Source organism: Megascapheus bottae, chromosome 14, assembly GCF_031878675.1.
Source record: "Megascapheus bottae isolate mThoBot1 chromosome 14, mThoBot2.hap1, whole genome shotgun sequence".
NCBI lineage: Eukaryota > Metazoa > Chordata > Mammalia > Rodentia > Geomyidae > Megascapheus > Megascapheus bottae.
In genome coordinates this window covers 26,860,903-26,886,277 of record NC_143522.1, presented here as the reverse complement: position 1 = coordinate 26,886,277, position 25,375 = coordinate 26,860,903, and the positions used below count along the sequence as shown (strand labels likewise).

Genomic DNA, 25,375 nt, shown 5'->3' with positions numbered 1-25,375 from the left:
CCCCCCCCACAAAAAAAATGAAATGAAACAAAAAACCTAGTAAGTAAGCCAGGCACTAGTGCTCATGCCTGAAATATTGCCCAGGAGACTGAGATCTGGAAGTTTGGAGTCTAAAGCTGGCCAGCCAGCCAAGTTTCAAGACTCCATCTCCAAAATAAACATAGACTAGAAGCCTGGAACTAGTGGCTAACATCTGTAATTCTAACAACTCAGGAGGCTAAGATCTGAGGATCAAGGTCCAAAGTCAGCCTGGGCAAGAAAAGGTCACGAGACTCATATCCAATTATCCGTGGCTCAAAGTGACAGAGTGATAGATAGCCTTGAGCAAAAAGAGTTCAAGTTACCCAAAAGGAAAAAACAAACTAAACATACTAAGCAATGTTGCTCAAATGATAAAGTACCAGCCATGAATAAAAATGCTGGTGGGCGAAAGTGGCTCATGCCTGTAATCCTAGCTACTCAGGAGGCTGAGATCTGAGAATCACAGTTCAAAGCCAGCTCGGGCACTAAACTCCCTGAGACTTATCTCCAATTAACCGCCAGAAACCCAGAAATGGCGCTATGGCTCAAGGGACAGGGTGGTAGCCTTGAGCTGAAGAGCTCATGGACAACACCCAGGCCCACAGTTCAAATCCCATGACCAACGCCCCCCCCCCAAAAAAAATGCTGAGGGAGAGGCCCAGAGATCAAGCCCTAGTTATACTTACTTTTACAAACACACAAGAGTTCACAATAAAGTCTTTTAAAAATGGATCTATTAAAATAATGCGCAGCCAGATGCCAGTGGCTCACTCCCGCTAGCTCACTTGGGCTCACTCCTAGCTACTCAGGAGGCTGAGATCTAAGTATTACAGTTCAAAGCCAGCCCAGGCATGAAAGTCCTGAGACTCTTATCTTCAATTAACCACCAGAAAACCGGAAGTGGCATCGTAGCTCAAGTGGTAGAGCAGTAGCCTTGAGCTGAATAGCTCAAGGACAGCACCCAGGAACAGAGTTCAAACCCCACAACCAACAAAAAATAATAAGTTTGACTACAGTTATGCTCCAAGTTCTGTGAAGAAGGAAGTCTGTTAAGCACCCCTCAACTTACTCAGCTGTCACCACTTTTAATTTTACAAAATAATAATATAGCACTAAACCTGGGCCAAGGCATTGTTAAACATAGTTTTAATGTTGGTTAATCTTCCACCATAGTCAAAAGTGAAACACCTAAAATGAGTGAATTCTCAAATACATAATAAAAAATGTCAAAATCAACTTCAACTTGTATTTCAATTAAACTGCACAGCTGACTATGGGGTCTACAGTATGCAATCCTTCCGGCACAAGGAGAACATAAGAGGATAAACACTTACCTTGTTTAAACTCCTCAACCATGACCATCCGTGTTGAAACGGACACATTGTACGTGGAGTTCTGTTGTGGGTATGCTGGTGTAATTATAGGCATAAGATGGTACCTATCACTGGGGTTTACCTACATACAACAACAGCCAATCAGTTTCTTCAAGTACATATGCAACAGATACTTGGACTTTTTACCCCTTGTTACATTGAATCAATGATTAAATTTTATTTCATTCATAGCTGCAGTTGAGAAAAAACTTTGTAAGGAAAATTCTTTTCATAGGAATTCTTCAGAGAAACATTGAGTTGGCCTACACGAATGGTCTGTCATAGGGGCATAACTATTTTTGGCCACCTTACTAAGGTGCTTGCTATTTTTCCTTTACAACAGAAATTAGGATGCCTACGTAATGACCCTTTAAAAAAAATGTTATGTACATTCCATCTTAGTCTGTATACTAATGGTAAGTCGCATAGTTAAAAAAAAAAAAACCTATAAACTTATCCTCAAAAATCAAATACCTTTGGGCAAAGCACATTCGATATAGTATAGCAGAATTGTAAAAGGTTTTGGTATTGTAATAAAGATAGCAAATATTTTAAAGGAGAATTCTGAAAATCTAGTCTTCCAATCAATGACTAAGGTTCATGGTATAAACACTTAAAATGTATAAGCAGTAATGTCCTTAACTTCACAAGAAACAAAATGAAAGATCTTCTTTAGTCCAACCATGTTTGAACACCTCTGAAATATCTAAACCAACTTTTACAATTAGCTCATAGTAATAGAATACTGAGAAATTGTCTGCCACATGTAAACATTAAGCAACAGCTTTCCTTTAACAACCCAATTTTAACAAAATATTTAGATCAAATAAAAAATACAGGGATTTTTAGTATCCTTTTATTTTTTTTTGAAAGCACAAATGCCCACACAATGTCGACTTAACAAGGTATTTCTATATAGAATTAAAATGTTAGTGAAATTTGTATTCACTCTTTACAAGTAAAAGTGATTTACATGGTACATCATTACGCTTCGCAAACCAGAGGACAAGTATAGATGAGGTTATCTAGAAGTGTAATACGAACATGTCCACTCATTTGTAAAAGGCTAGGCAGTCTCCCTGGAGTTTATGCAGGTGATTGTTACTTGTTATTGCACAGTGTGAATTTGTAGGGGAAAAAATAATACACTAACCCTTGGGTCCCATACAGGCAAATTAAGATTGCATTCTTCAGGCTGTTTCAATAGCACTGGATTTGGCCATTCCCTGTTTAAAAAGATTGTAGCACTTGATAAGACTATTGGATATTATAATCTAAACGTATTTTGTTAAATATACAGCATTTGTGAAAGTGATCCTTCATTCACTTCGGTATATATAATCTTTTATTCCTTTTTGCTGACATAAGATTACTTCAAACTTTTCCTCTACAAAAGTAAAGCAACTGACATCCCTTTCAAACTGGTGTAAAACACCTCTCCCTCTCAGAGAACCAATGAAGCAAAATCTGAAGATACCTCATGTGTCCACGTCAACAGGATAAAATCCAGCCAAATAAAAAACCCTGCCTTCCTAATAATTGCATTTAAAAAATAAGCAATAAACTGGGAAAAAGCAAAGGAATGACACTATCCAAAAAAGAAATGTACTAATAACTGACTTATCAAACAGCAACTCCTCTGCATAACACCTTAATAAAATATTAAAAAGAAAAAGACAATAGTTACTACTGATCATAGTCAAAGAGGCTGAAATGAGAAAAATCAGGACAATTTTTCTCTATCTCATGACTTAACCGTAACTGTATCAAAAATAAAACTGGCATGAACATTCTTTTGAAAACAAAATCTGTAATAAATTAGTTTAGTTCATTATAGAGAAGACACAAAATAGAAAATATTTGCCACCCTATTTATTATCAAGTCGGATTATTAAAAACACTTTGTGGCCAGAAGTGTGGCTCAGAGCAGAAATCCTGCCTAGCAAGCCCAAAAAACTAAGCTGAAGCCCCAGTACTACCAAAGGAAACAAAGAAAAATTATATTAGTGTATGTGTGTAGCCATAAAAGAAATTCTAATATTCTTAAGTCACCTTGTGAAACTCATTACACATTAAAATGTGCTATTAAATTATAAAACAGCAGAACATATATGTAAGGAAGTGTATCCAATGATGATTTTGTTTTTAAAAGCTGCTAGGGAAAATAATTCCTTTTGCAGATGAAGAGATGGCAAGAATAGGAAAAACCTAAATCTCTTGGAATAAATTTGACTAAAAACCAAGAATTATCACTACTTTCAAATCAAAGTAACTACTACAAGATGGCAATAATTTAGAGCTTTTCTTAAAAGAAATGTTTTGAAAATGCAGGTTATCAATAGCCCTTTCCTGCCCCCAAACTTTCCTGGGTTAATAACTAATTCCTAAAGGGTTTCCTACCCCCACCCCCACTCAGGCACTTAGCATTAATATACTTGTAAAACCTTTTTATAAAAATGATACTTTTAATATTTTACCAAGGACAAACAGTTTAAAGAAAAAAGCAAACACAATGACAGAAAGTAATGGCCTGTAGATTTAGAAGCATTCAAGGAAAGAGATGGTGTGTTTAGTTTTATCCAACAGTAACTGATATCCCAACCTACTAAAAATATTGGATTTTAGCAGATATTACAGCTAAAATTCAGAGTTTATTTGGAAGGTAAGTATCTGATTTAGGAAGCTAGCAAAACTAGGAAAAAAGACTGTCGTTCAGTGATTTTCAAGGCTACCTAAATGACTACACCATGAACTAAAATTTGAATTTGAAATCAACTGCAGAAATGTCATAGAAATAAGACTAAACTTCAGTGTCTACAATCAAGTTTATTTTATATAATCTAAACACATACCATTTAGAAAATACCAAGAAAAATTTATGTACAAGAGTTGATGCTATTGCATTTGGATAAAGCTGGCAAGTTCTTGCTACTAGCATAGCCCAGGAAACACCACCGAGGAAACCTAATATATTGGAATAGATGTTGTGCCCTGTTGATAAGGGAAAGCAGAAAGATAAGTTAGTGTTGAGCCAAAGTTTAAACATTTTTAATAAGCTAGCCAACAAATTCTCAACTCACGTTTGGCCCACAGTTTGATAGCTCTCAGAGTTAACCTGAAGTTGTCAATATTTGGTACTAGATGTAAAATTTCATCGGTTACCCTGCAACCTGATTAATAGAGTGAAAAAAAAAGTATTAAGTTATCAAAAGTTGGACAATACTAGCAAGTTTTCTGAGATTGATGTCAAATAAAATAAAAACGTTAATCAGTAATGTTAAACCAATAAAGAGACAAAAAACATTAAGTTTAAAGTATCAATATTAAACCATAAGCACTATTCTAAATAAAATAATACTGGTACCCACACAACCTCAACTTTTCAACCATTTCCTAATTGAAACTTTTATCTTCTCAACAACTATTGTGCAGGAAGTGGTGCTGTGTGGCTCAGACTGGTAGAATGCTAGCCTTTAGCTGAAGAGCTTGAGGATAATACACAGGCCCAGAGTTCAAGCCCCACAACAAAACCCCTTCACCCATCGCCCCCCCCAAAAAGAAATGCATGTTAACCAACTTATGCTAACACAGAGCTGTTCAGAAAAGCCCCCAGTACTCACTACTATTAGTGTGCACAAACATTTATAGTGACAGCAAAGGAAAACCATGCAGGATATATTAGATAAGGTATGCTTAATTGTGTTCAAAAGCAGTTTCTGATTTTAGCAACTGATTACTATCTGATAACATTCCTATTAGAAAAAAGGTAGCAGACTTCTGACATACCATTAAGACTTCGTATACATCTTATATCTAAATTTTTAAGCAGACTGTCATCTCGTAGATCCAAATCTTCTGGAATAGTCTGCAGGGCTAGTCTTGCAAACAAAATATCAATCTAAAAAAAACATAACAAAATTTAACATTCCGTAAATGTCAAGTATTTTTCCAATAGCCCCCAAAAGAATAAAATACTTAGGAATTAACTTAACCAAAGATGTAAAGGAATTATTTAATGAAAACTATAAAAGCCTAATGAAAGAAATTAAAGAGGACACCAGGAAATGGAAAGATATCCCATGCTCCTGGGTAGGGAGAACCAATATTGTGAAAATGGCCATACTGCCAAAATTGATATACAAATGCAATGCAATCCCCATCAAAATCCCAAAGACATTCTTTACTGAAATAGAAGATACAATACAAAGGCTCATATGGAACAAGAAAAGACCTAGAATAGCCAAAACAATTCAGGGCAAAAAGAGCAATGCAGGTGGTATTACAATACCAGACTTCAAACTCTACTCTAGAGCCATAATAACATAACAGCATGGTATTGACACAAAAATAGACCAGAAGATCAATGGAACAGAATAGAAGACCCAGAAATAAAACCACATACCTATATTCAACTTGTACAAAGGAGCCAAAGCTAAACAGTGGAACAAACACAGCCTATTCAATTATTGGTGCTGGCAAACTGGGCAGCTACATGCAGAAAACTAAAAATTGACCCTAGCCTTGCGCCATGTACAAGCATTAACTCAAAATGGATCAAAGACCTCAATGTCACACGGAAAACCTTGAAATTGCTACATGATAGAGTTGGAGAGACTCTGGAACTTATAGGCACAGGCAAAAACTTCCTAAACAGAATCCTAGGGTCACACAGATTGGAGACTCGATAAAATAAAAAGTTTCTGCATAGATAAAAGCATAGCCACTAAAGTAGAGAGACAGCCAGCCAACTGGGAAGATATTTACCAATATTACATCAGATAAATGCTTAATATCCAGTATCTACAGGGAACTCAAGAAACAAATCCCCCACAAACCCAGCAAACCAATCACTAAATGGACAAGGGAACAAAAGAGAGACTTATCAAAAAAAAGAGATTAAAATGGCAGAAAAGCATATGAGAAAATGCTCATCATCCATGGTCATGAAGGAAATGCAAATAAAAAGCTGGCGGGGTTGTGGAGAAAAAGGAACCCTACTGCATTGCTGGTTGATTGTAAACTAGTTAAGCCACTCTGGAAAGCAGTGTGGAGGTTTCTTAAAGAACTGAAAATAGACCTTCCCTATGATCCCACCATACCACTCCTGGGCATCTATCCTGAACATCATAACCCAAAATATGATAAGGACACCTGCTCAGCTATGTTCATCTCTGTACTATTCACAATACCCAGGCGATGGGAACAATCCAGATGCCCTACTGCAGATGAATGGATACAGAAAATGTGGTATATATACACAATGGAATTCTACATACCCAACAGACACAATAAAATAATGGCATTCACAGGGAAGTGGATGAATCTAGAGCGAATCATGTTGAGTGAGATAAGTCAAGACCAAAGGAACAAAAGGCACATGGTATCTTTAATATGTGGCTATTAGAGCCAAACAGTACAAGAGTGAGGACTCAATACTATGGACATGGTACTAGAAATATAACACAACTATGTAGACATAAAAATTTATGATTCTAGGTTGAGAGTTTGGCCTAATGATAGAGTGCTTGTCTAGCATGCACGAAGACCCAGGTTCAATTCCTCAGTACCACATACAGAGATAAAAGCCGGAAGTGGTCCTATGACTCAAGTGGTAGAGCTCTAGCCTTAAGAAAGCCCAAGGACAATGCTCAGGCCCGGAGCTCAAGCCCAGGACTGGCCAAAAAAAAAAAAAATTATGACTCCATAGACATTATATGGCATACAAAGCCTCAGCCTAATTTTAATTATGTTCTAAAATCTAAGTGCCAGTGATTGTATAGAGATCCCCTTCTTGAATACTTGTTTGTTAAATATGTAATTTGAAATATGATGTAAAAATCAATGTTAATAAATTAATAAAAAGTAGTAATTATTACTCTACTTAAATCTATGAAAATGTTCCTTTCCAAGTCTGTATTAATACATTTCACAATATTAAAAAGACGGCATAGCAATAAGAAATGGAATAGAAGTATCTATTCATTTACTCATGGTAAGTTTATTAAATGTATATGCCTAATTAATAAAATTCATTCTTTTTATCTATAGGAATTCTGTGAATGATCATATACTGAAAGGAACACAAAAACAAAGCAATTTTTGTTTTTAGCTCAAAACAGATTCACTTAAAAAAGGAACTCCTGGCAGGGTGACATGTTAGACATGTCATTTGAAATATGATGCAAAAATTAATGTTAATAAATTCTTTAAGAAAAAAAAAGCTCAGGAACAGAGCTAGGCCACAGGGGCACGCCCCAGGACTGGCACCAAAAAACAGAAAAAAATTATTAATATATATATATAGTTGTGTAAGTGGGCCAGGAGTTTAGTCTAATGGTAAAAGTGCTTGCCTAGTATGCATGAAGACTCAGGTTCGACTCCTCGACACCACATACACAGAAAAAAGCTGTGAGTGGCTCAAAAAAGCTGTGAGTGGCCCAAGGACAGTGATCAGGGCCCTGAGTTCAAGCCCTAGGACTGGCAATAAAGAAAAGAAAAGAAAAGAAAAGAAAAGAAAAGAAAAGAAAAGAAAAGAAAAGAAAAGGGTGCCCAGTGTGTGGCTCACACCTGTAATCTCAGAAGGCTGAGATCTGAGGATCACAGTTCACAGTCAACCCAGGCACTTAAGACAGGCACTAAAGACCCTTGTGAGACTCTTATCTCCAATTAACCTCTAGAAAACTGGAAATGGCCCTGTGGCTCAAGGGTGGGACAGTAACATTGAGCCTCAAGAGTTCAGGGACAACTCCCAGGTCCTGGGTAGGGTGGAGCCTTGAGCTGAAGAGCTCAGGAAGAGTGCCCAGGCCCAGAGACCAAACCCCACAACTAACCCTCCCCCCCCCCCAAAAAAAAGGGAAGGGGAGGGAAGATGAGGAGGTTATTCATACCTATATAAAAACAGTCTTAATATAATAAGGATGATAGTCTATGAGACTCAAATCCCAGTCCTTCCAGGAAGGAAAAAAATAAAATCTTATTAATGTCAAGAAACTCACTAGCTGTTTTTCTTTTGTGGGTCCTGGGGCTTGAAATTTGGGCCTGGACACTGTCCCTGAGCTCTTCAGCTCAAAGCTACTGCCCTAACCCTAGAGCCACTGCCCTATTTCCCATTCTCTAAAGATCAATTGTCGATAAGAGTCTCAAGTTCTTGGGGCCGGGAGTTTGGCCTAGTGGTAGAGTGCTTGCCTAGCATGCACAAAGACCCAGGTTCGATTCCTTGGTACCATATATAAAGAAAAAAAGCTGGAAGCGGTGCTGTGGCTCAAGTGGTAGAGCTCTAGCCTTGAGAAAGTCCAAGGACAGTGCTCAGGCCCTGAGCTCAAGCCCAGGACTGGCAAAAAAAAAAAAAAAAAAAAAGTCTCAAGTTCTTTAATGTTGGAACTGGCTTTGAACCTCAATCCTCAGATCTCAGCCTTCTGAGTACTTAGGATTATAGGCGTGAGCCACCACACCCCACTACAACTCACTAATTTTGAGTTTAAAGTAAGCTAAAATATTAACCTGCATTGATCAAAATGCTTACTATTACATACCAACAATTGTACATGTGAATTTATACCTTACCTCTATACCATCAAAACAGAGTTTGATAACTGGTACAAATGCCTCTTCAACAGCCTATAATAAAAGCAAACAAGTTTTATTCACTTAAATATACATTAGCCTCACACTGATGTTACAGCTTTACTGTTGCTGTTTTGTTACTTCAGTATTAGGAACTGACCTCAGTATCTTGAGTATTATTCCAGGGCTTATCACCAACATGGGATTGCTGTTCTACCACTGAGCTACCTATGTCTCTAGCCCTTTTAGTACTTTTAAATACTTGAAATTATTCACACAGACAGGCTCTAGGGTTCAAATCATTAATTGCTGTCATTTATTAGGTATGTGACTATTCTCCTTACTTAGTCTATATACTGTTTGCCTATACTTCCTGATCTGTAAGGAATTCACAGGCTGTGATTTCAGGATTGTTATAAAAGGTGAAAGACAACACACATTAAGTGCTTAAAAATGGCCTGGCAAAATGGAACCGCTCAAAAAAATGACTAAGCATTCCATAAAATTCATCCAATTGACTGTACACAAACGTTTACAACAACTTCCCTATCATCCCCAAACATTTACATACTCTTAAATCTTTTACTTCTTCCTGTAACTTCAACTTATCATAAAAGGAGGTGAAGAAGTCACTTCGATCAACATGTCTTGGTGCAACACACAACGCATCAATATCGGCACCTTAGAGAAAAAAATAAAATTCAATTCCATTAACCATTATTACAATGAAATTATTCTGCATCTTATCACGGTGATATTTAATGTGAAGAATGTTTAACATTACACCAGGAACCTCTAAAACTTCAGTTTTAATTAAAAATTTCAAATAAAGCAAAAATATTTCTAATTAGTGGGCATTTCTCCCCCCTATATTTACTGTGAGGATACTTAGGAAAACAGGCAAGCACATATCAAGTATTATGTCACCATAATTATCAGTGGCCAGAGATATATACTACTTTTTGATAAGTCTACAACAAAAGTATGAGGAAAAAAAGAAAACTCCATTTAAAAGCCATAATTCATTTTTATTGTATTTGAGAATGGAAGGAAATAAGAGTAGCATTCGCCTGTGGGAATCTGAAATGGAAAAAGTTCTATATCTACTTATTCCAGTCTCACTACCTTTTACTAAGGAACTAAAATTGATTACTTAATTATACTACTACTTTGGCCACTGCAGTTAAAGATCATTTTTATCAAAATTGAGACTCTTTCAAGTACCCTTTTTCATGCAAATCTAAGCCTGTACATAGTTTTTAATAAACCAAAAATATTATTGTAATTTCAAGAAAAAGCATATTTATTCAAGATAAAGAAACTAATATTTACCTTTTGTGTGTACCCCTAATCTGTAAGATCCAAATGTAAAGATTTTTCCTCCAACATTTTCAATTACAGATTGTGGAAGATTCTGTTGAAGCAAACAAAGCCATGTTGTCAGTACAGCACAAAGAAAACTGGACCAAATGACACTGTACATTTACTTGTTTGCTGAGACAAGGTCTTAAGATCGGCTTAGGCTGTTCTTAAAATCAAAATCCTCAATACTCAGCTTTCCCCAGTGCTAGAATTACAGAAGTTTACTACTACATGCAGCTTGAAACTTAGAAGGGGGGAGGGAGGAAAAGGAAGGGGAGAGAAGCGGGGAGGGAGGGAGGGAGGGAGGGAAAAAGCGCACTCGCGCACATGTGTGCACAGCAGCAGCCAGGCATCACTGGCTTATGCCTGTAATCCTAACTACTCAGAAAACAGATCCAAGGATCACAGTTCCAAGCCAGCCTGGACAAGAAAACTATGAGACTCACCTCCAGTTAACTACTTAAAAAAGCTGAGTGGAGGGGCCGGGAGTTGGGTCTAGTGGTAGAGTGCTTGCCTAGCATACACGAAGACCCAGGTTCAATTCCTTGGTAGCACATGCATAGAAAAAAAGCCAGAAGTGGTGCTGTGGCTCAAGAGCTCTAGCCTTGACAGTCCAAGGATAGGGCTCAGGCCCTGAGCTCAAGGTGCAGGACTGGCAAAAAAAAAAAAAGCTGAGTGGAGCTGTGGCTCAAGTGGTAGAGTGCTAGACTTTAGCACAAGAGGTTCAGAGACAACCTAGGACTTGAGTTCAAGCCTCAGGATCAGTACACACATATACAAAAGAATGCAAAGCATTAAAAACTTGTTTTCCTATTCCTAGCAATAAGATGAAGTAACAGACGGGGTGCTTCACGAACATAGTGCATAAGGATAACGTTCAATTAAAGAGCAATTTCTAACAAGTTCTAGATCAGTATTTGTTCTACTACCTAATTGCTTGGAACAGCAAAGTCTGTTACTCAGTATCAATCAGAGCATTAAAAAATTACCCTTCAAAGCTAGGCTTGGCGGCTCACACCTGTGATCCTAGCTACTCAGGAGGCTGAGATGTGAGGATCAAGATTCAAAGCCAGCCGGGCACAAAGGACCTGAGACTCTTATCTCCAAATAACCTCTAGAAAAGGAAAATAGGGCTTGGGTCAAGGGGGGGTCAGTAGCCTAGAGCATAAGAGCTCAGGGACAGCCCCCAGGCCCAGGGGTAGGGTGGTAGCCTGGAGCTGAAGAGCTCAGGGACAGCGCCCAGGCCAAGTTCAAGCCCCATGACCCACAAAACAAGTAATACATACATAAATAACTCCTCAGGACCAGGAGCATGACTAGGTAGACTGCTTGCCTAGCATGCATGGAACACTGGGTTCAATCCTCAGTACTACATAAACAGAAAAGGCTGGAAGAGCAACTGTGGCCCAAGTGGTAGAGTGCTAGCCTTGAGCAAAAGAATTTCAGGGACAGTGTCCAGGACCTGAGTTCAGGCCCAGAACTGGCAAAAAAAAAAATAAAAAATAAAAAATAAAATCAAGAAATCCTCAATAACAACACCAACAGAAGTACAAACAAAAATAAAAACATTTGCCAGGCTCTAGTGGCTCACAAACTTGTAATCCTAGCTACACAGAAGGCAACATTCTGAAGATTACAGTTCAAACAAACCCAGACAGAAAAGTCCATGTGAGACTTTTATCTCCAATTAACCACTGAAAAAAATCGGAGATGGTGCCGTGCTGCAAGTGTTAGCGCACTAGCCGTGAGCACAAAGAGGCTCAGATAGTGCCCACCAGGCCCTGAATTCAAGCCCTCAACCAATACATGCATGCATGCATGCATACATACATACATAAATCTACTTAACTAGGGTAACATCTGTTGCTACTCTGAAGAATGAAGAGTTCAAAATTACTAAGACCAACTTTTAAATCATATAACTAAAAGGTACTTACTTCCTAAAAGAACAAAAACCTCAGTTCAGTCTTTCTTGCTTGCAAAATATAAAATCTGTTACCAATAGAATACAATTAACTCCACAATGAAGATGTTAAATCTATGCAATGAAGACCAATGAAGTTATAGATATGCTCATTTAGGTATATAAAAAAAATTATTTTGTATACAAGAAAGGCACCTTACCTTGCTTTCGCTGATTTCTCGTATCCACTCTTTCACTAGGTTATTCAATTTTCCCAAAATTAAAATCCTGTTGAAAAAGCAATTATCAATATCAAACTGATTAAATAATGGGTGCAAATAAATATGTAGCTTCCCATCTTTTACCTTTTTCTTTTGGGGGAGGGGGGGTCTTGGGGCTAGAACTTTTTTGGGCCTGGACACTGTTCCTGGGCTCCTTTCTGCCACAAAGCCAGTTTCAGCTATTTCTGTGATTAACCTGAGACAAGAGTCTCAAGAACTTTTCTGCCTGGGCTAGCTTCAAACTTGACATTAAAATGTCATCCTCAGATCTCAGACTCTTGAGTAGCTAGGATTACAAGCATGTGACACTAGCATCCCGCTTATTTTACATTCTTGAGACCGAGTCTTGCTACATGTAGCCCAGGCTGGCTTCAACTCACGATCCTCTTGCCTCAGCCTCCCGAGTGGTTGGTATATACTATCACACTGGCTTTTAAATTTTACATTGTAGGTGACTAGAAACATACAATATTAGTTATGTATAGTCACTGTTGCACTAGGTAAGCCATTCCCTTTTCTTTTGTTAGTCACGGGACATGAACTCTGAGCCTGAACACTGTCCCTGAGCTCGTCAGCTCAAGGCTACCTCCCGACCCCTTGAGTCACAAGCCACTTCCAGTTTTCTAATGGCTAACTGGAGGTAAGAGTCTCATGGAGTTTAGTGCCCAGGCTGGCTCTGAACCACAATCCTCAGATCTCAGCCTCCTGAGTACCTACAATCACAGGCATGAGCCATAGCACCAGGAAGGCATTCTCTTTCTGACAACTCTACACTACAATAACCAAAATTCCCCTAAGTATACACTTAAACTTTTGCGTTCAAGCCCAAGCAATGTCAAAAACAAGCAAAAATTAAGGAAAGAGAATTCTATGCAAAAAAAAAAGTTAACTAAATATTCTTTTCTGAAGCAGAGGTTTGAGAGAATAACCTAATTTTCTCAGTAGACCATGTATCAAGTTTAACTTCGGTATTACAAATTAAAAATGCACACATCTTTTACCTGCGCTGCAGTTCCTCTTCCTCTTCAAACACCCCAAAGGGCTTCAATGTCTCAATCAGTTTCTGTGTAAGTATGCAGTCAGTCTCCTTGGGGGCTGCTAAGCTGATAGGAGAAGTAATGCCATAGTGCTTCTGTGATGTCTGTGTTTGCTGTGATCCCTGCGTTGTAACTGGACTAAAAATAGAATTGGGTAAAATTACTGACCCAAAATTCTGCAATTTAGAAACAATCCATGATTTAAAATGTTAATTCAGTAAAGAATGCATTTCTAAAGTTGGTTCCATGGCAACCTCCATAGGGTCTCAAGAAATACAAGCTAGTCTTGAACTCATAACCACTGCATCTGGTTCCAAATGTTTACTTTCAAAGACATTCATTTTTGTCTTACAACAAAAAGCTAAATAAAGTAAAAAAAAAAAAAATATTTCCCATCCCAAGGATTTTAACCTTACCATTACCTAAATATTGAAAATAGAAAAAAAAAATTTTAATCTAGATTAAATATATTAACAGAGAAAAATGCAGTACAAAATAAAACTTTTTAAGCTGGGTGCCAGTGGCTCACACTTGTAATCCTAGCTACTCAGGAGGCTGAGATATGAGCATCACAGTAACCTATATAGGAAAGTTGGTGAGTCTTATCTCCAGTTAACAATCAGAAAGCCAGAAGTAACACTTGCTCAAAGTGGTGGAAGTCTCAAAGCTGGGCGACAGTGCCCAAGTCCTGAGTTCAAACCATAGAACTGGCACCAAAAATAAAAATGAAACAAAAATTCTTCTTTGAAATTTTACCTATTGGAGAAAAACAAAATCTTATCTATTAGAAAGGAACCAAAATCTCTGACACTCCATTTCTTTTTTTTTTTTTTTTTAGAAAGATTTATTTTATTTTATTTCACTTTTTGCCAGTCCTGGGCTTGAGCTCAGGGCATGAGCCCTGTCCTTGGACTTTCTCAAGGCTAGAGCTCTACCACTTGAGCCTCAGCACCACTTCCGGCTTTTTTCTATGTATGTGGTACCGAGGAATTGAACCCGGGTCTTCGTGCATGCTAGGCAAGCACTCTACCACTAGGCCAAACTCCCGGCCCCCTGACACTCCATTTCTATCAAAAATGCTACTTTGCCAATGTAAATATGTGGAATGGGACTTAGCTAAAAGGGCACAGAGTATTAACAAAATATAAGTTGAACTTTGAACAGAGATTTACATTTACTATTATATAGTAAGTAACACAATATCCACTAGGTTCAAATCTTCACTATGACTGATGGGCTCTTTTGTCTTCTGATCTCAGCACAGACCTAAAAGATTGCCAGGAAGCTTAGACTGCTCATTATTAAAATGAGCCATTGGGGCCAAGAGTTTGGCCTAGTGGTAGAGTGCTTGCCTAGCATGCAGAAAGATCTGGGTACAATTCCTTGGTACCACATATATACTTATTCTTGGCTTTTTCAGCCAGAAGTGATGCAGTGTTCAGGCCCCAAGTCAAGCCCCAAAGCTGGCAAAAAAAATAAAAAATAAAACTAGCCATTGTGTTATATTAACTTTTGGTCAAGACTTCCTGGTCTATCTATATGTCACCTTTGATTCATGATGGTTATTGAATAAATATAAATCTCATTTATTATCTCTTTCAGCAACTGATTAACTCATGTTGGACTACTCTTCCTACTAAGACAAACTACATGGCTGTGCAAGGCTATGATGTTAACTCACAAAGCTGGAGATCCACATAAGCACCGATCATTTTTCAAAGGTACAAATAAGTTTGATTTTCTGAACCTATGGAGAATCTATGATTAAAATATACACAATAAGTGTAAGTTCAATTTTTCATAATATTTTGGTTACTACATAACATTAACAGTCATCATGCCTTAGGTAGCCACAACACAGCAGCCCAACCATCTGGCAAGCCAGCCAACCACCAGACTTTGTATCTTCCTGCCCATCCTCCACCCACTTATCCTCAGCAACCACTGTGAGGCCAATCAGGGGTCTCATGATCACATGTCATTCATGGCTGCAGGGGTAGCTGCCGGCTCAGCTAAGACACACATTTTAAAGATTACTTGGACTAAGCCTTCAGAGAGGGAAGCTTAGAGTCTGCTGAGCCAGGTGCCCAACATGCCCCCACCTTGTGCTGCATCCCAGCCCGTACTGATGCGGATGGGGACCTGCTCCTACAAAATAAAGCAATCTGTGGATTATTCAACCACTCAGGACTGCTCCCGTTTGAGGATACAGTGAGGGCCTGATCCAACCATGGCCTAAGCTCCTGAACTGAACAGTTCTAGGACTGTTCTCACCTTAGATCCTCATCAACATCAAGATCATGACAACGTGTACCTGAGAGTAAGGGGGGGTGCTTCTCAGCCCACAAATAACACACAAGACACAAATGCATCATTACAAAGTTTATTTTAGAGTACAAAACAAAAAACAACAAAAAGGTTATGGTCAGGAGTTCTTCAAAACTGACACAAGGTCTTCTGGGTGCTGGCGGCTCACACCTGTAAATCCTATATAGTCAGAAGGCTGAGCTCTGAGAATAAGGGTTCAAAGCCAGCCCAAGCACAAAGGTCCCTGAGACTCATCGCTAACCACCAAGAAACACACACAACCACACGCGCGCGCGCGCGCACGTACACGCACGCACGCACGCACACGCACGCACGCACGCACGCACACACACACACACACACACAACCCACAAGAAGTGGAGCTATGGTTCAAGTGGTAGAATGCTTGCCTTGATCTGAGGAGCTCAGGGACAGCGACCAGGCTGTGGAGTGTAAAGACAAGCTCTTGGAGTTAGAAGCTTGGCTCAGGTGATAAGAGTTGTCAGACAATGAGTGAAAGTCATCAGATACAGAGTTCAAATCCTGGTTTCAAACAAAAAGAGAGAAAAAAAAAAACCGAAATGGCCGGGCTCCATCCAGTGGCACACATCTGTAATCCTAGCTACTCAGGACGCTGAGATCTGAGGACTGAGGCTTAAGGCCAGCCTTGGCAGAAAAGTCCTTAAGACTCTTATCTCTAATAAACTACTTAGAAATGGTGCTGTGGCTCAAGTGGCAGAGCTTTAGCCTGAGCAAAAAGAAGCACAGGGACAGAGCCCAGGCCCAAAGTTCAACCTCTATAACTGGCAAATCAAAAAAGGTAGCCTCCAAATACCATTTGATGGATTGACTCCTGCTTTATTCCCTCAAGTCAAGTGAGACACCAGATGCACACAAACAGGCTTGACCACATGCCTGTCCACAGGCAGGTTCCTCGAACCTAGGCTTCCTTGAAAGTCCTGGTCACCCTAGGCAGAACATTCCATTCCATTCCATTCTGGACCTAATCAAAAGTACCTGCCCCTAGCTCCCCAGCAACTACAAAATGATTTTTACTCCTTTGTTTTCTTGTTAAGACCCACATAAACCTGGCCCCAAAACCTAGTACCTGGGACAACCTCCAAACCCCACAGGAAGCTGTGCCCCTCAACAGCAATAAACAGTCCTAACTTGTTGATCAGAGTCCAGCCTATTCCTTTTCCCTAACACTGGAATATGATACTTTCCTTTATAGCATATGATAATAGGTATCAATAAAATATTTACTTATTTTCTGAAATAAGCTTACATTTTCCACCTTTATTCGGGTACAGCTGGTATATTAAAATTCCTAAATATTACTAATGTATATAACTTGATGGAACAGATATACAGTGTGTTTCCATCACAATAATCAAGGTGATCACAACCCAACACCTCATTTCTGTGTGCATTTTTTTCTTTGTTGTAGTTCTCAGCATATAACAAAAGATACTTATCTAGTACAAAATGCCTTGTTTTTGAAGTAGCTGTTACAGTTACCACATAATCTAGTTTATGTATGTATTCTCTTGTGTTGGTCATTGCATCATGGAATTTTTCCAAGTAAATTAGAGTCCATGGTTACACTGAAATTATACTACTTTCCTAAATAATTTTTGAGACAAGGTCTTGCTATACTAGGTAGCTGTGCTGGCCCCAAATTTATACAGCGTTTAGCTTCCCAGAGTGTTGTGATTCCCGGACACTTGTGCCACACCCAAATCTCATGCTTTTAGCATAAGTAAAAGTAAAAATGGAAAGTCCAAAGTTATTTCTAATCTAGAATTATTTCAAGCAAGGAGAGCCTGAAGTGTAAGCAAAAATCACAACTTTACACCTTAAAACAAAGTAAATTTCCATCTCTTTTTTTGTGCATGTCATGCTTCTCTCCACTTCTCTCCATTATGATTGAGTTAAATTCCGTACAGTTTCGCTGGGATCATTAACAATATATGAATATCCATTCCCCTTGGCCTTAATTGCTTTCATCCTAAAATCCAGTTTTCATTAACATACACACACATATACATCAAACCTTGTTGATTTAAATCTTACCAGATAATCATGATACTGGCTCAGGTTTATAAATTCACAAAGTTGCTTGTTCTAATTGGAAAAAATATGTATGTCTACTTAAAGCTCCAAATAAAAATTTGCAAGGAAAAAAGAGGGAAGGCAGAGACAGCATTTGTTTGGTAAGTACAAGACTGGCCTAGAACTCACTGTGTGTCCCAGACTGGCTTTGAAAGGAAATCAACCATATCCACAATGGCATCTGTATTTATTATGTAGCCTTCACATTATGAGTTAACATAATTGTTTCACCCAATTCAAGGGGGAAAAGTATGTAAAATAAACCTAAATCTTTGTGTGTGTGCATGTATGTATACATAAAACATTGAACCCAAGAACATGTATACATAAATCACAACCAAATGAAAACATTTTCTGAGGCTGGGAGTTTGGCCTAGAGTAGAGTGCTTGCCTAGCATGCACGAAGACCTGGGTTTGATTCCTTGGTACCACATACATAGAAAATAGCCGGAAGGGGTGCTGAGGCTCAAGTGGTAGAGCTCTAGCCTTGAGAAAGTCCAAGGATAGGTCTCAGGCGCTGAGCTCAACTCAGGACTGGCAAAACAAACAACAACAAAAAAAACCCAAATGCCAGATGTTTTGAAGGTCCAAAACACCCCAAGTAAAAACATTAAGCATAATTTTATCTTAAATGGAAGAAATCAATTTTCCACTAAATTTTAATTTAATATTAAAAATCAAATAGTGGTAGAATTGGGGAAATGGCTTAGTGGTAGAATGCTTGCCAAGCATGGTAGGCAGGGGGGAGTAGGGACTTTGAGAAATGTCTAAAGGAAGCTGTGTGTGGTGTAGCTCATGCCTGTAATCCTAGCTACTCAGGAGGCTGAGATCTGAGAATCAAGGTTCAAAGCTAGCCCGGCACAAAAGAACCTGAGACTCTTTATCTCTAATTATCACTAGAAAATGGGAAATGGGGCTGTGGCTCAGGGGTAGTAGTAGCCTTGAGCTGAAGAGCACAAGACAGAACCCAGGTCCATAGTTTAAACCCCATGACGGACAAAAACTACTAAAAGCATCAAATACAAAAGGCTGTATAATTTAAATTATACATGTATGTATTATAAATCTATAATGGAAGATAAATCTGCAAGACATCTCTAAAATAGGAAAAATCTTAAATCTTCATATATGAGAAATGTTATACAACAATCCAGACAAACAACCTAAAACTTCTAAATAACTTTAAGCAACCACACACATTACTACAAATACATGCTAAAAGTCAGGTGCTGTGGTACATACATGTATTCTCAGCTGCTCAGAATGTTGGAGGAGGACTACTTAAAGCTGAGCTGCCCAGGAGTACAGGGCCAGCCTGAGCAACATAACGTAAGACTTTACCCAAGACAAAATGAACATGCACAAACAAAAAGCAACAGGAAAAACTTAACTAAGATTTTTTAGTATTATACTTTCTGTATACAAGTATATAGTGTATGTTATCACCAAAGAGATTTATTTATTCTACACAAAAATGTCAACCTGAAAACTGTTTAAACAGGAAAGACAAGTAGGGTATGGTGGTGCATGCCTATAATCCCATCGTGGAGAGCCTGAAGTAGGATTTGCAGTCACTTTGGGCTACATAGGGAGACACCATCTAAAAATAAACAGATAAATACCAAGTCTACTATCAGTGTGAAGAAAGCCATAAATCCAGTTTCAAAGCATCTTTGAGCCCACCCAGTAGAGACCATGAGCACAGCTCAACTACTAAGCATTAAAAAAAAAAAAAAAGTCGGGAGAGGTGGCTCATGCCTGTAATCTTAGCTTCTCAGGAAGCTGAGATCTGAGGATTACAGTTCAAAAGTCAGCCCAGGCACTACACTAAAGTCCAGAGACTTTTTTTTTTGTCAGTCCTAGGCTAGAGATCAGGGCCTGAGCACTATCCTTGGAACTTCTCAAGGCTGGAGCTCTAGCACTTGAGCCTCAGCACCACTTCCGGCTTTTTTCTATGTATGTGGTACCGAAAAATCAAACCTGGGTCTGTGCATGCTAGGCAAGCACTCTACCACCAGGCCAAATTCCTGGCCCCAGTAATGTCCAGAGACTCTTATCTCCAATTAACCATCAGAAAACTGGAAGTGGTGCTACGGCTCAAGGGTATGAGGCAGTAGCTTTGAGCTGAAAAGCTGAGGGACAGAAACCAGGACCAGAGTTCAAGCACCACAACTAATAATAATAAAAAATTTATATGGGGCCGGGTGTTTGGCCTAGTGGTAGAATGCTTGCCCAGCATGCACAAATTCACGGGTTCGATTCCTTGGTACCACATACATAGAAAATAGCCAGAAGGGGTGCTGAGGCTCAAGTGGTAGAGCTCTAGCCTTGAGAAAGTCCAAAGACAGTGCTCAGGCCCCGAGCTAAAGTCCAGGATTGGAAAAAAAAAATTATGGACAAGAAACTCCCATTAAAACAGATATACATGTTACAGTGATTTGATCCCTTTTTGAATTTTGTGATAGATCAATGTGTGTAGATACCAACAGGGGGCAACAGAACAAAACTGGAATACAGTAGGTAATGTGAGGAAATAGCATCCTGTTAGAAGCTATGGAATCAGTTTAACAACAGCTACAAGCGAAATCACAGACTTAAGAAAAAAATGGGTCATGTAGATTTTCACATTCTCATTTTTAAAATAAATTTTTGTAATAGTCAAACAAAACATATGAACATAGCAAAAGCTTATATATAAAGACAATTTTTAAGCTGGCCACCGGTGGCTCAAGACTGTAATATTAACTACTCAAGAGACTGAGATCTGAGGATTTCATGGAAAGTCTGTGAGACTATCTCCAATTCATCACCAGAGCTAATCAAACAAACCCTTCTAGTTCCCAAAAAGAGACAGAATCAGGATGCAGTGTAAGAGTGAGAATGACAGGGCCAGGAGTGTAGCCTAGTGGTACAGTGCTTGCCTAGCACACACTAAGCCCTGGGGGTTTGATTCCTTGGTACCACATACAGAGAAAAAACTGAAAGTGGCTCAAGTGGTAGAGTCCTAATCCTAGCCTTGAACAGTGTCCTAGCTCAAGGACAATGTTCAGGCCCTGAGTTCAAGCCCCAGGACTGGCAAAAAAATAAAAAGTGAGGATACGGCCGGGAGTTTGGCCTAGTGGAAGAGTGCTTGCCTAGCATGCACGAAGACCCGGGTTCGATTCCTTGGTACCACATACTTAGAAAAAGCCAGAAGTGGTGCTGAGACTCAAGTGGTAGAGCTCTAGCCTTGAGAAAAAGCCAAGGAGCTTAAGCCCAGGACTGGCAAAAAAAAAAAAAAAAAGAAAAAAAAAAGTGAGGATACATGGCACAACACCCTGTTGTGTAAAACTTTTATCTAGCTCCGAAGCAGCAATCAAGCCCTGAAAATAAGACAACAAAAATCTATTCTACTTTGCGGGTGGTGTTGAGGTTTGAACTCATGCTGTCCTACTTTCTAGGGGCTCGATTCCTCTGTACCACATACACAGGAAAAGAAGTGATGCTGTGGCTCAAGTGGTTGAGTGCTGACCTTGAGGAACACCAAGAACAGTGCTCTGGCCCTGAGTCCAAGTCCAAAGACTGGCATAAAAAAAAAGACACATCTGGAAAAAGGTAAGTTATTTTTGTGGTTGTCATTACTTGGGAGTTGTAAGGATGAGCCATTGAGAAGTAAGTAAAGGGCAAGGACACTGTTAATACAATATACAAAACAACTTCCTGCAAAGATTTCTAGGGTACAGACTAAGTGAAAAACAGAATAAATTCAGACCTCCAATTTTTTTTTAGTATTTCAGGACCATGACTTCTAAAAAAATATATAGACATTTGATCACAAAATTTTGTAACAGATTATTCTTAAAACTCATCTATAAGGTCCACGTGTAAATTTCACTCACTCACCCAAATTTAACAACTGCACAAGTTTAACAAAATTCAAACCAAGTCAAACACAAAATAGCTAAGAAATAACAATTCAACACATCAAAGAAACAAAATTATTGACTATGTGACTTCCCTCAACATGAGAAACTAATGCCCTCAGTGATTTAGAAGGAAAGAAAAAGTGTTTAGCATTTGGGAGGCTGTAAGTTCAGTCTTCACTATCTTAGGAGAAAAGAAAAACAAGAGCATAAAACAAATAAAGTATGGTGCTTTAGCTCAGAGTCTGAGTGCTGTCCCTGAACTTTTTGGGAGGAAGGAGGCAGTCCTGGGGCTTGAACTCAGGGCCTGAGCACTATCCTTAGGCTTTTTCCTCAAGGATAGTGCACTGTCACTTGAGCCACAGCACTGCTTCTGGCTTTTCTATGTATGTGGTACCCAAGAACTCGAACCTGGGTCTTTGAGCATACTAGGCAAGCACTCTACCACTAGGCTAAACTGGTCCCCTGAACTTTTTGTGTGCAAGGCTCTACCACTTTTGAGCTACAGCTCTACTCCCAGCTTTCTGGTAGTTAATTGGAGAGTCTCAGAGAATTTTCTCTCTGGGCTAACTTTAAACGGAGATCTCACATCTCAATCTCCTCAGTAGCTAGGACAACACCACTCTTAAGAACTAGTTACTTCACCTACACAGAAATGTGGTCTTTTTTTACTGTTTAAAGTGTAAGTTTAACACTAAGTGTCTTTTGGTCTTCCACAGTAAACGTGGTCTTAAAATGGAGTAATGACAAGTGGCTATTCAGTCTAAATCTAAGAAACAACATAAAGGACTTGGATGACATGTGCTGACACTTCCTTTTTTTTTTGCCAGCTTGGGCTTGAACTCAGGGCCTAAGCACTGTCCTTGGGCTTTCTCAAAGCCAGCGGATCTACCCTTGAGTCACAGCTACACCACTTGCAACTTTTTTCCTGTATATGGACTGGAGGAATAGAACCCAGGGCTTCATGCATGCTAGGCAAGCACTCTACCACTAGGCCATGCTACTGGCACTGACACTTTTAGAAAAGTAAACCCACTTGCAAAAGGTTTCTGAAGCAATTAGTCTTCAATGGAAAATTTATCCTTATGCAGCGGCCATGCTGTCAAATTTACATCTTCTACCCTTATGCAGTGGCCATGCTGTCCTTCACTTCAATGTTCTGGGTATGTATGTTACCATGAAGTGAAAACTCAATGGAAACTTCTACCTTCCTTCCTCACAGAATGTCAGGAAAAGCATGTAAGATAAAAATTATCTAACATTATTTGTAAATTGAAGCCATTTCTTTAGTGTGTTCCTTTCCTAACATTTTCAATATAATGACATGGTTAACAGAAAGATTTCTTTCAAAAGCATCAATAAAGTAAGAGCTAACACAAGGTCATCACATGACCTGACTCCAACTGTTTATGTGAATTCCTACTGAATTGAAATCATCACAGAAACCTTGTTTAGCCTGGAGTCTCCTGCTACATCTTTTCATTCCAACAAAGGCTCATTTAACCCCGACAACGTAGATCTCACTATTTTAGTTAATGAAGCCTAACAAATGTTATTTTAGGGGGGAAAAAAAAATCATCTGACAAGCCTCTGAACCAAAACTCAAGGACAAGGCGAGAGTCGCCATGAAGTCATGAAATCCTTTTTAAAGTTATTATATAAAATCCGACAACTGTCATATTAAATCTTGCATCATTTCTCATTCCTATCTGTAGAGACAGACAAGCCCGGTTAACTGACCACATTTTAAAAAGGTCGGACTAAAAAAGTTACTTGGAGTATCTACATTAGTTGTACCTAGAAATCACATACATTTTCATTTGGATTTAACATAAACAAAACTTTGTTTTCGTACCACAAAGGGGGGAAAAAAAAAAAAACATGCTCTTATCCTCCACGAGAGCACTTGACAATCAAAACTAGGCAGAAATGTTTTGATCCCTTAGGCCTCCGCACTGCAGATAACGCAGAATAATAATAATAATAAAGCTGTATTGCACTTTTCTTCCAAATCGTGAGTGTCCAGACATCTCGTTCTTAGAAGAAGAAAGGGAGACGGTAACTTACACAACTTCCCATCTGTGTGCTCGGCCCGCTGGAACGGACGGCGCCTAACTGAAGCAGGTTCCCGGTACAGGCGCGGGGGTACGGGGCCAAGACCGAGGAAAAGGCGAGCGGAACGGAACGTGGCCCCGCATCCAGACTCCACCGGGACCGCCAACACCCGGCAGTCGGGCCGGCGGCATCGGGACCGGGGCGCCCCGGGACGCTCCCGACCGGACCGAGCGGGACCGAGCGGGAGCCGGGGTCCCCCGGCCCGCGCGCGCCCCCATCGGGGGAGGACAAAGTGCAGCGAGCGCCGGCGCCAAGACGGACCCGGCGCGAATCCGCGGGAGCCCGGGCGCCGCGGCGGAGGCGGCCGGGCCGGGCCGGGCGGGAGGGCGGCGGGCGGGCGGCCCGGGCCGGGAGGGGCCGAGGCTCCGCGGGCTCCTCCGGAAGGGGAAGCCCCCGCGGGCCCGGCTGCCCACCAGCCGGGAGACCCCCCCAGCCCCCGCCCGCGGGGCTAGGCCCGACCGCGCGCCCCTCCCCTCCCCCTGCCCGGGCCCAGGTCGGCGTGCGGGGAAAACAAAAACACAAGCACTTACAACGGCATCGTCTCCGGCGCCGGCACCGCCCAGTCACTTCCCCCCCGCAACCGCCGCCGCTGCCGCCCTGGGCATGATCCACTGAGGCGGGAGGGAGGGGGGGGCCTGGCTCAGCCCTGGGTCCAACCCCACTCCCGCACCCGCTCCCGCCGCTTTAAGCGCTTCTCTTCCTTCCCCTTCGTCCCAACATGGCGCCCGAGCGCTACCACAGCAACGTTCTAGAACCGCTGACGTCACCGCGCACACTGGGGGCGCGCTTGCGCACCAGAGGCCGGGCGCCGCGCGGCCTCACGGGAAGTGTAGTTCTAGAGACGGAGGCGGGTCCCTCAATTTCTCCTCGAAACCCGCTCACGTTTCCGCCGTGAGGGTCGGGTGGTCTGTGGGAGCTCGTCTGCGAGGCTCCGAAAGCCTCGTCGTGTCTCTTGACGGGGGCGACGCGGCCAGACGGGCCCGAGAGAGAGGCGGGAAAGACATAGACCCGCCAAACGCCGCTTCCGGCGCCAAGCGAAGTCCCGCCTTCCGGGACGCGGAAGGAGGCGGATCGTAGGGAGGGATCCGGCCCGCGGCGCGAGCACCACGTGCCTCCAGGAGAGCCGGGTTAGCGCCCGTGGGCAGCGCCGGTTCCGGGGCTGGGCCGGTTCCGGGGCGGAGCCCGCGGCGTGCTCCCCACGTGCCTCCGGGCGCGCCCGGGGCAGTGCCCGGGGGCAGCGCCGGCTCCTCGGGTCGTGGGGCCGCCGCCCGTCCTGCAGGGTCCGGGGCGGTCCGCGGGAGGGCGCAGCCCCAGCCCGGCTCCCCGCGGATCCCGACCCGCCGAGGCTCGGCCTTCACGGCCGTGGAATCAGCGAGGACGGCGAGAGGGCGAGCGT

General features: G+C 40.9%; 1 protein-coding gene across 5 annotated transcripts in view; it reads right to left on the bottom strand.

Moving 5' to 3' along the window:
• The window catches only part of Papola (poly(A) polymerase alpha), a 62,021-nt gene extending 37,284 nt beyond the window's left edge, over window positions 1-24,737 (bottom strand). For all 5 annotated transcript variants that reach the window (XR_016537602.1, XM_090344797.1, XM_090344799.1 and 2 more), the window contains exons 1-11: window positions 24,510-24,737; window positions 13,505-13,678; window positions 12,444-12,510; window positions 10,290-10,371; window positions 9,529-9,638; window positions 8,958-9,011; window positions 5,181-5,292; window positions 4,475-4,564; window positions 4,247-4,385; window positions 2,548-2,620; window positions 1,356-1,476 (exon numbers count right to left, since the gene is read on the bottom strand). Coding sequence is in view for 4 of the 5 variants with exons in the window: in XM_090344797.1 (XP_090200923.1) it covers window positions 1,356-1,476; window positions 2,548-2,620; window positions 4,247-4,385; window positions 4,475-4,564; window positions 5,181-5,292; window positions 8,958-9,011; window positions 9,529-9,638; window positions 10,290-10,371; window positions 12,444-12,510; window positions 13,505-13,678; window positions 24,510-24,517 (1,030 nt within the window). In the remaining variant the exon portion in view is untranslated. The remainder of the gene's footprint in view (window positions 1-1,355; window positions 1,477-2,547; window positions 2,621-4,246; window positions 4,386-4,474; window positions 4,565-5,180; window positions 5,293-8,957; window positions 9,012-9,528; window positions 9,639-10,289; window positions 10,372-12,443; window positions 12,511-13,504; window positions 13,679-24,509) is intronic.
• Window positions 24,738-25,375: the final 638 nt, after the last annotated feature.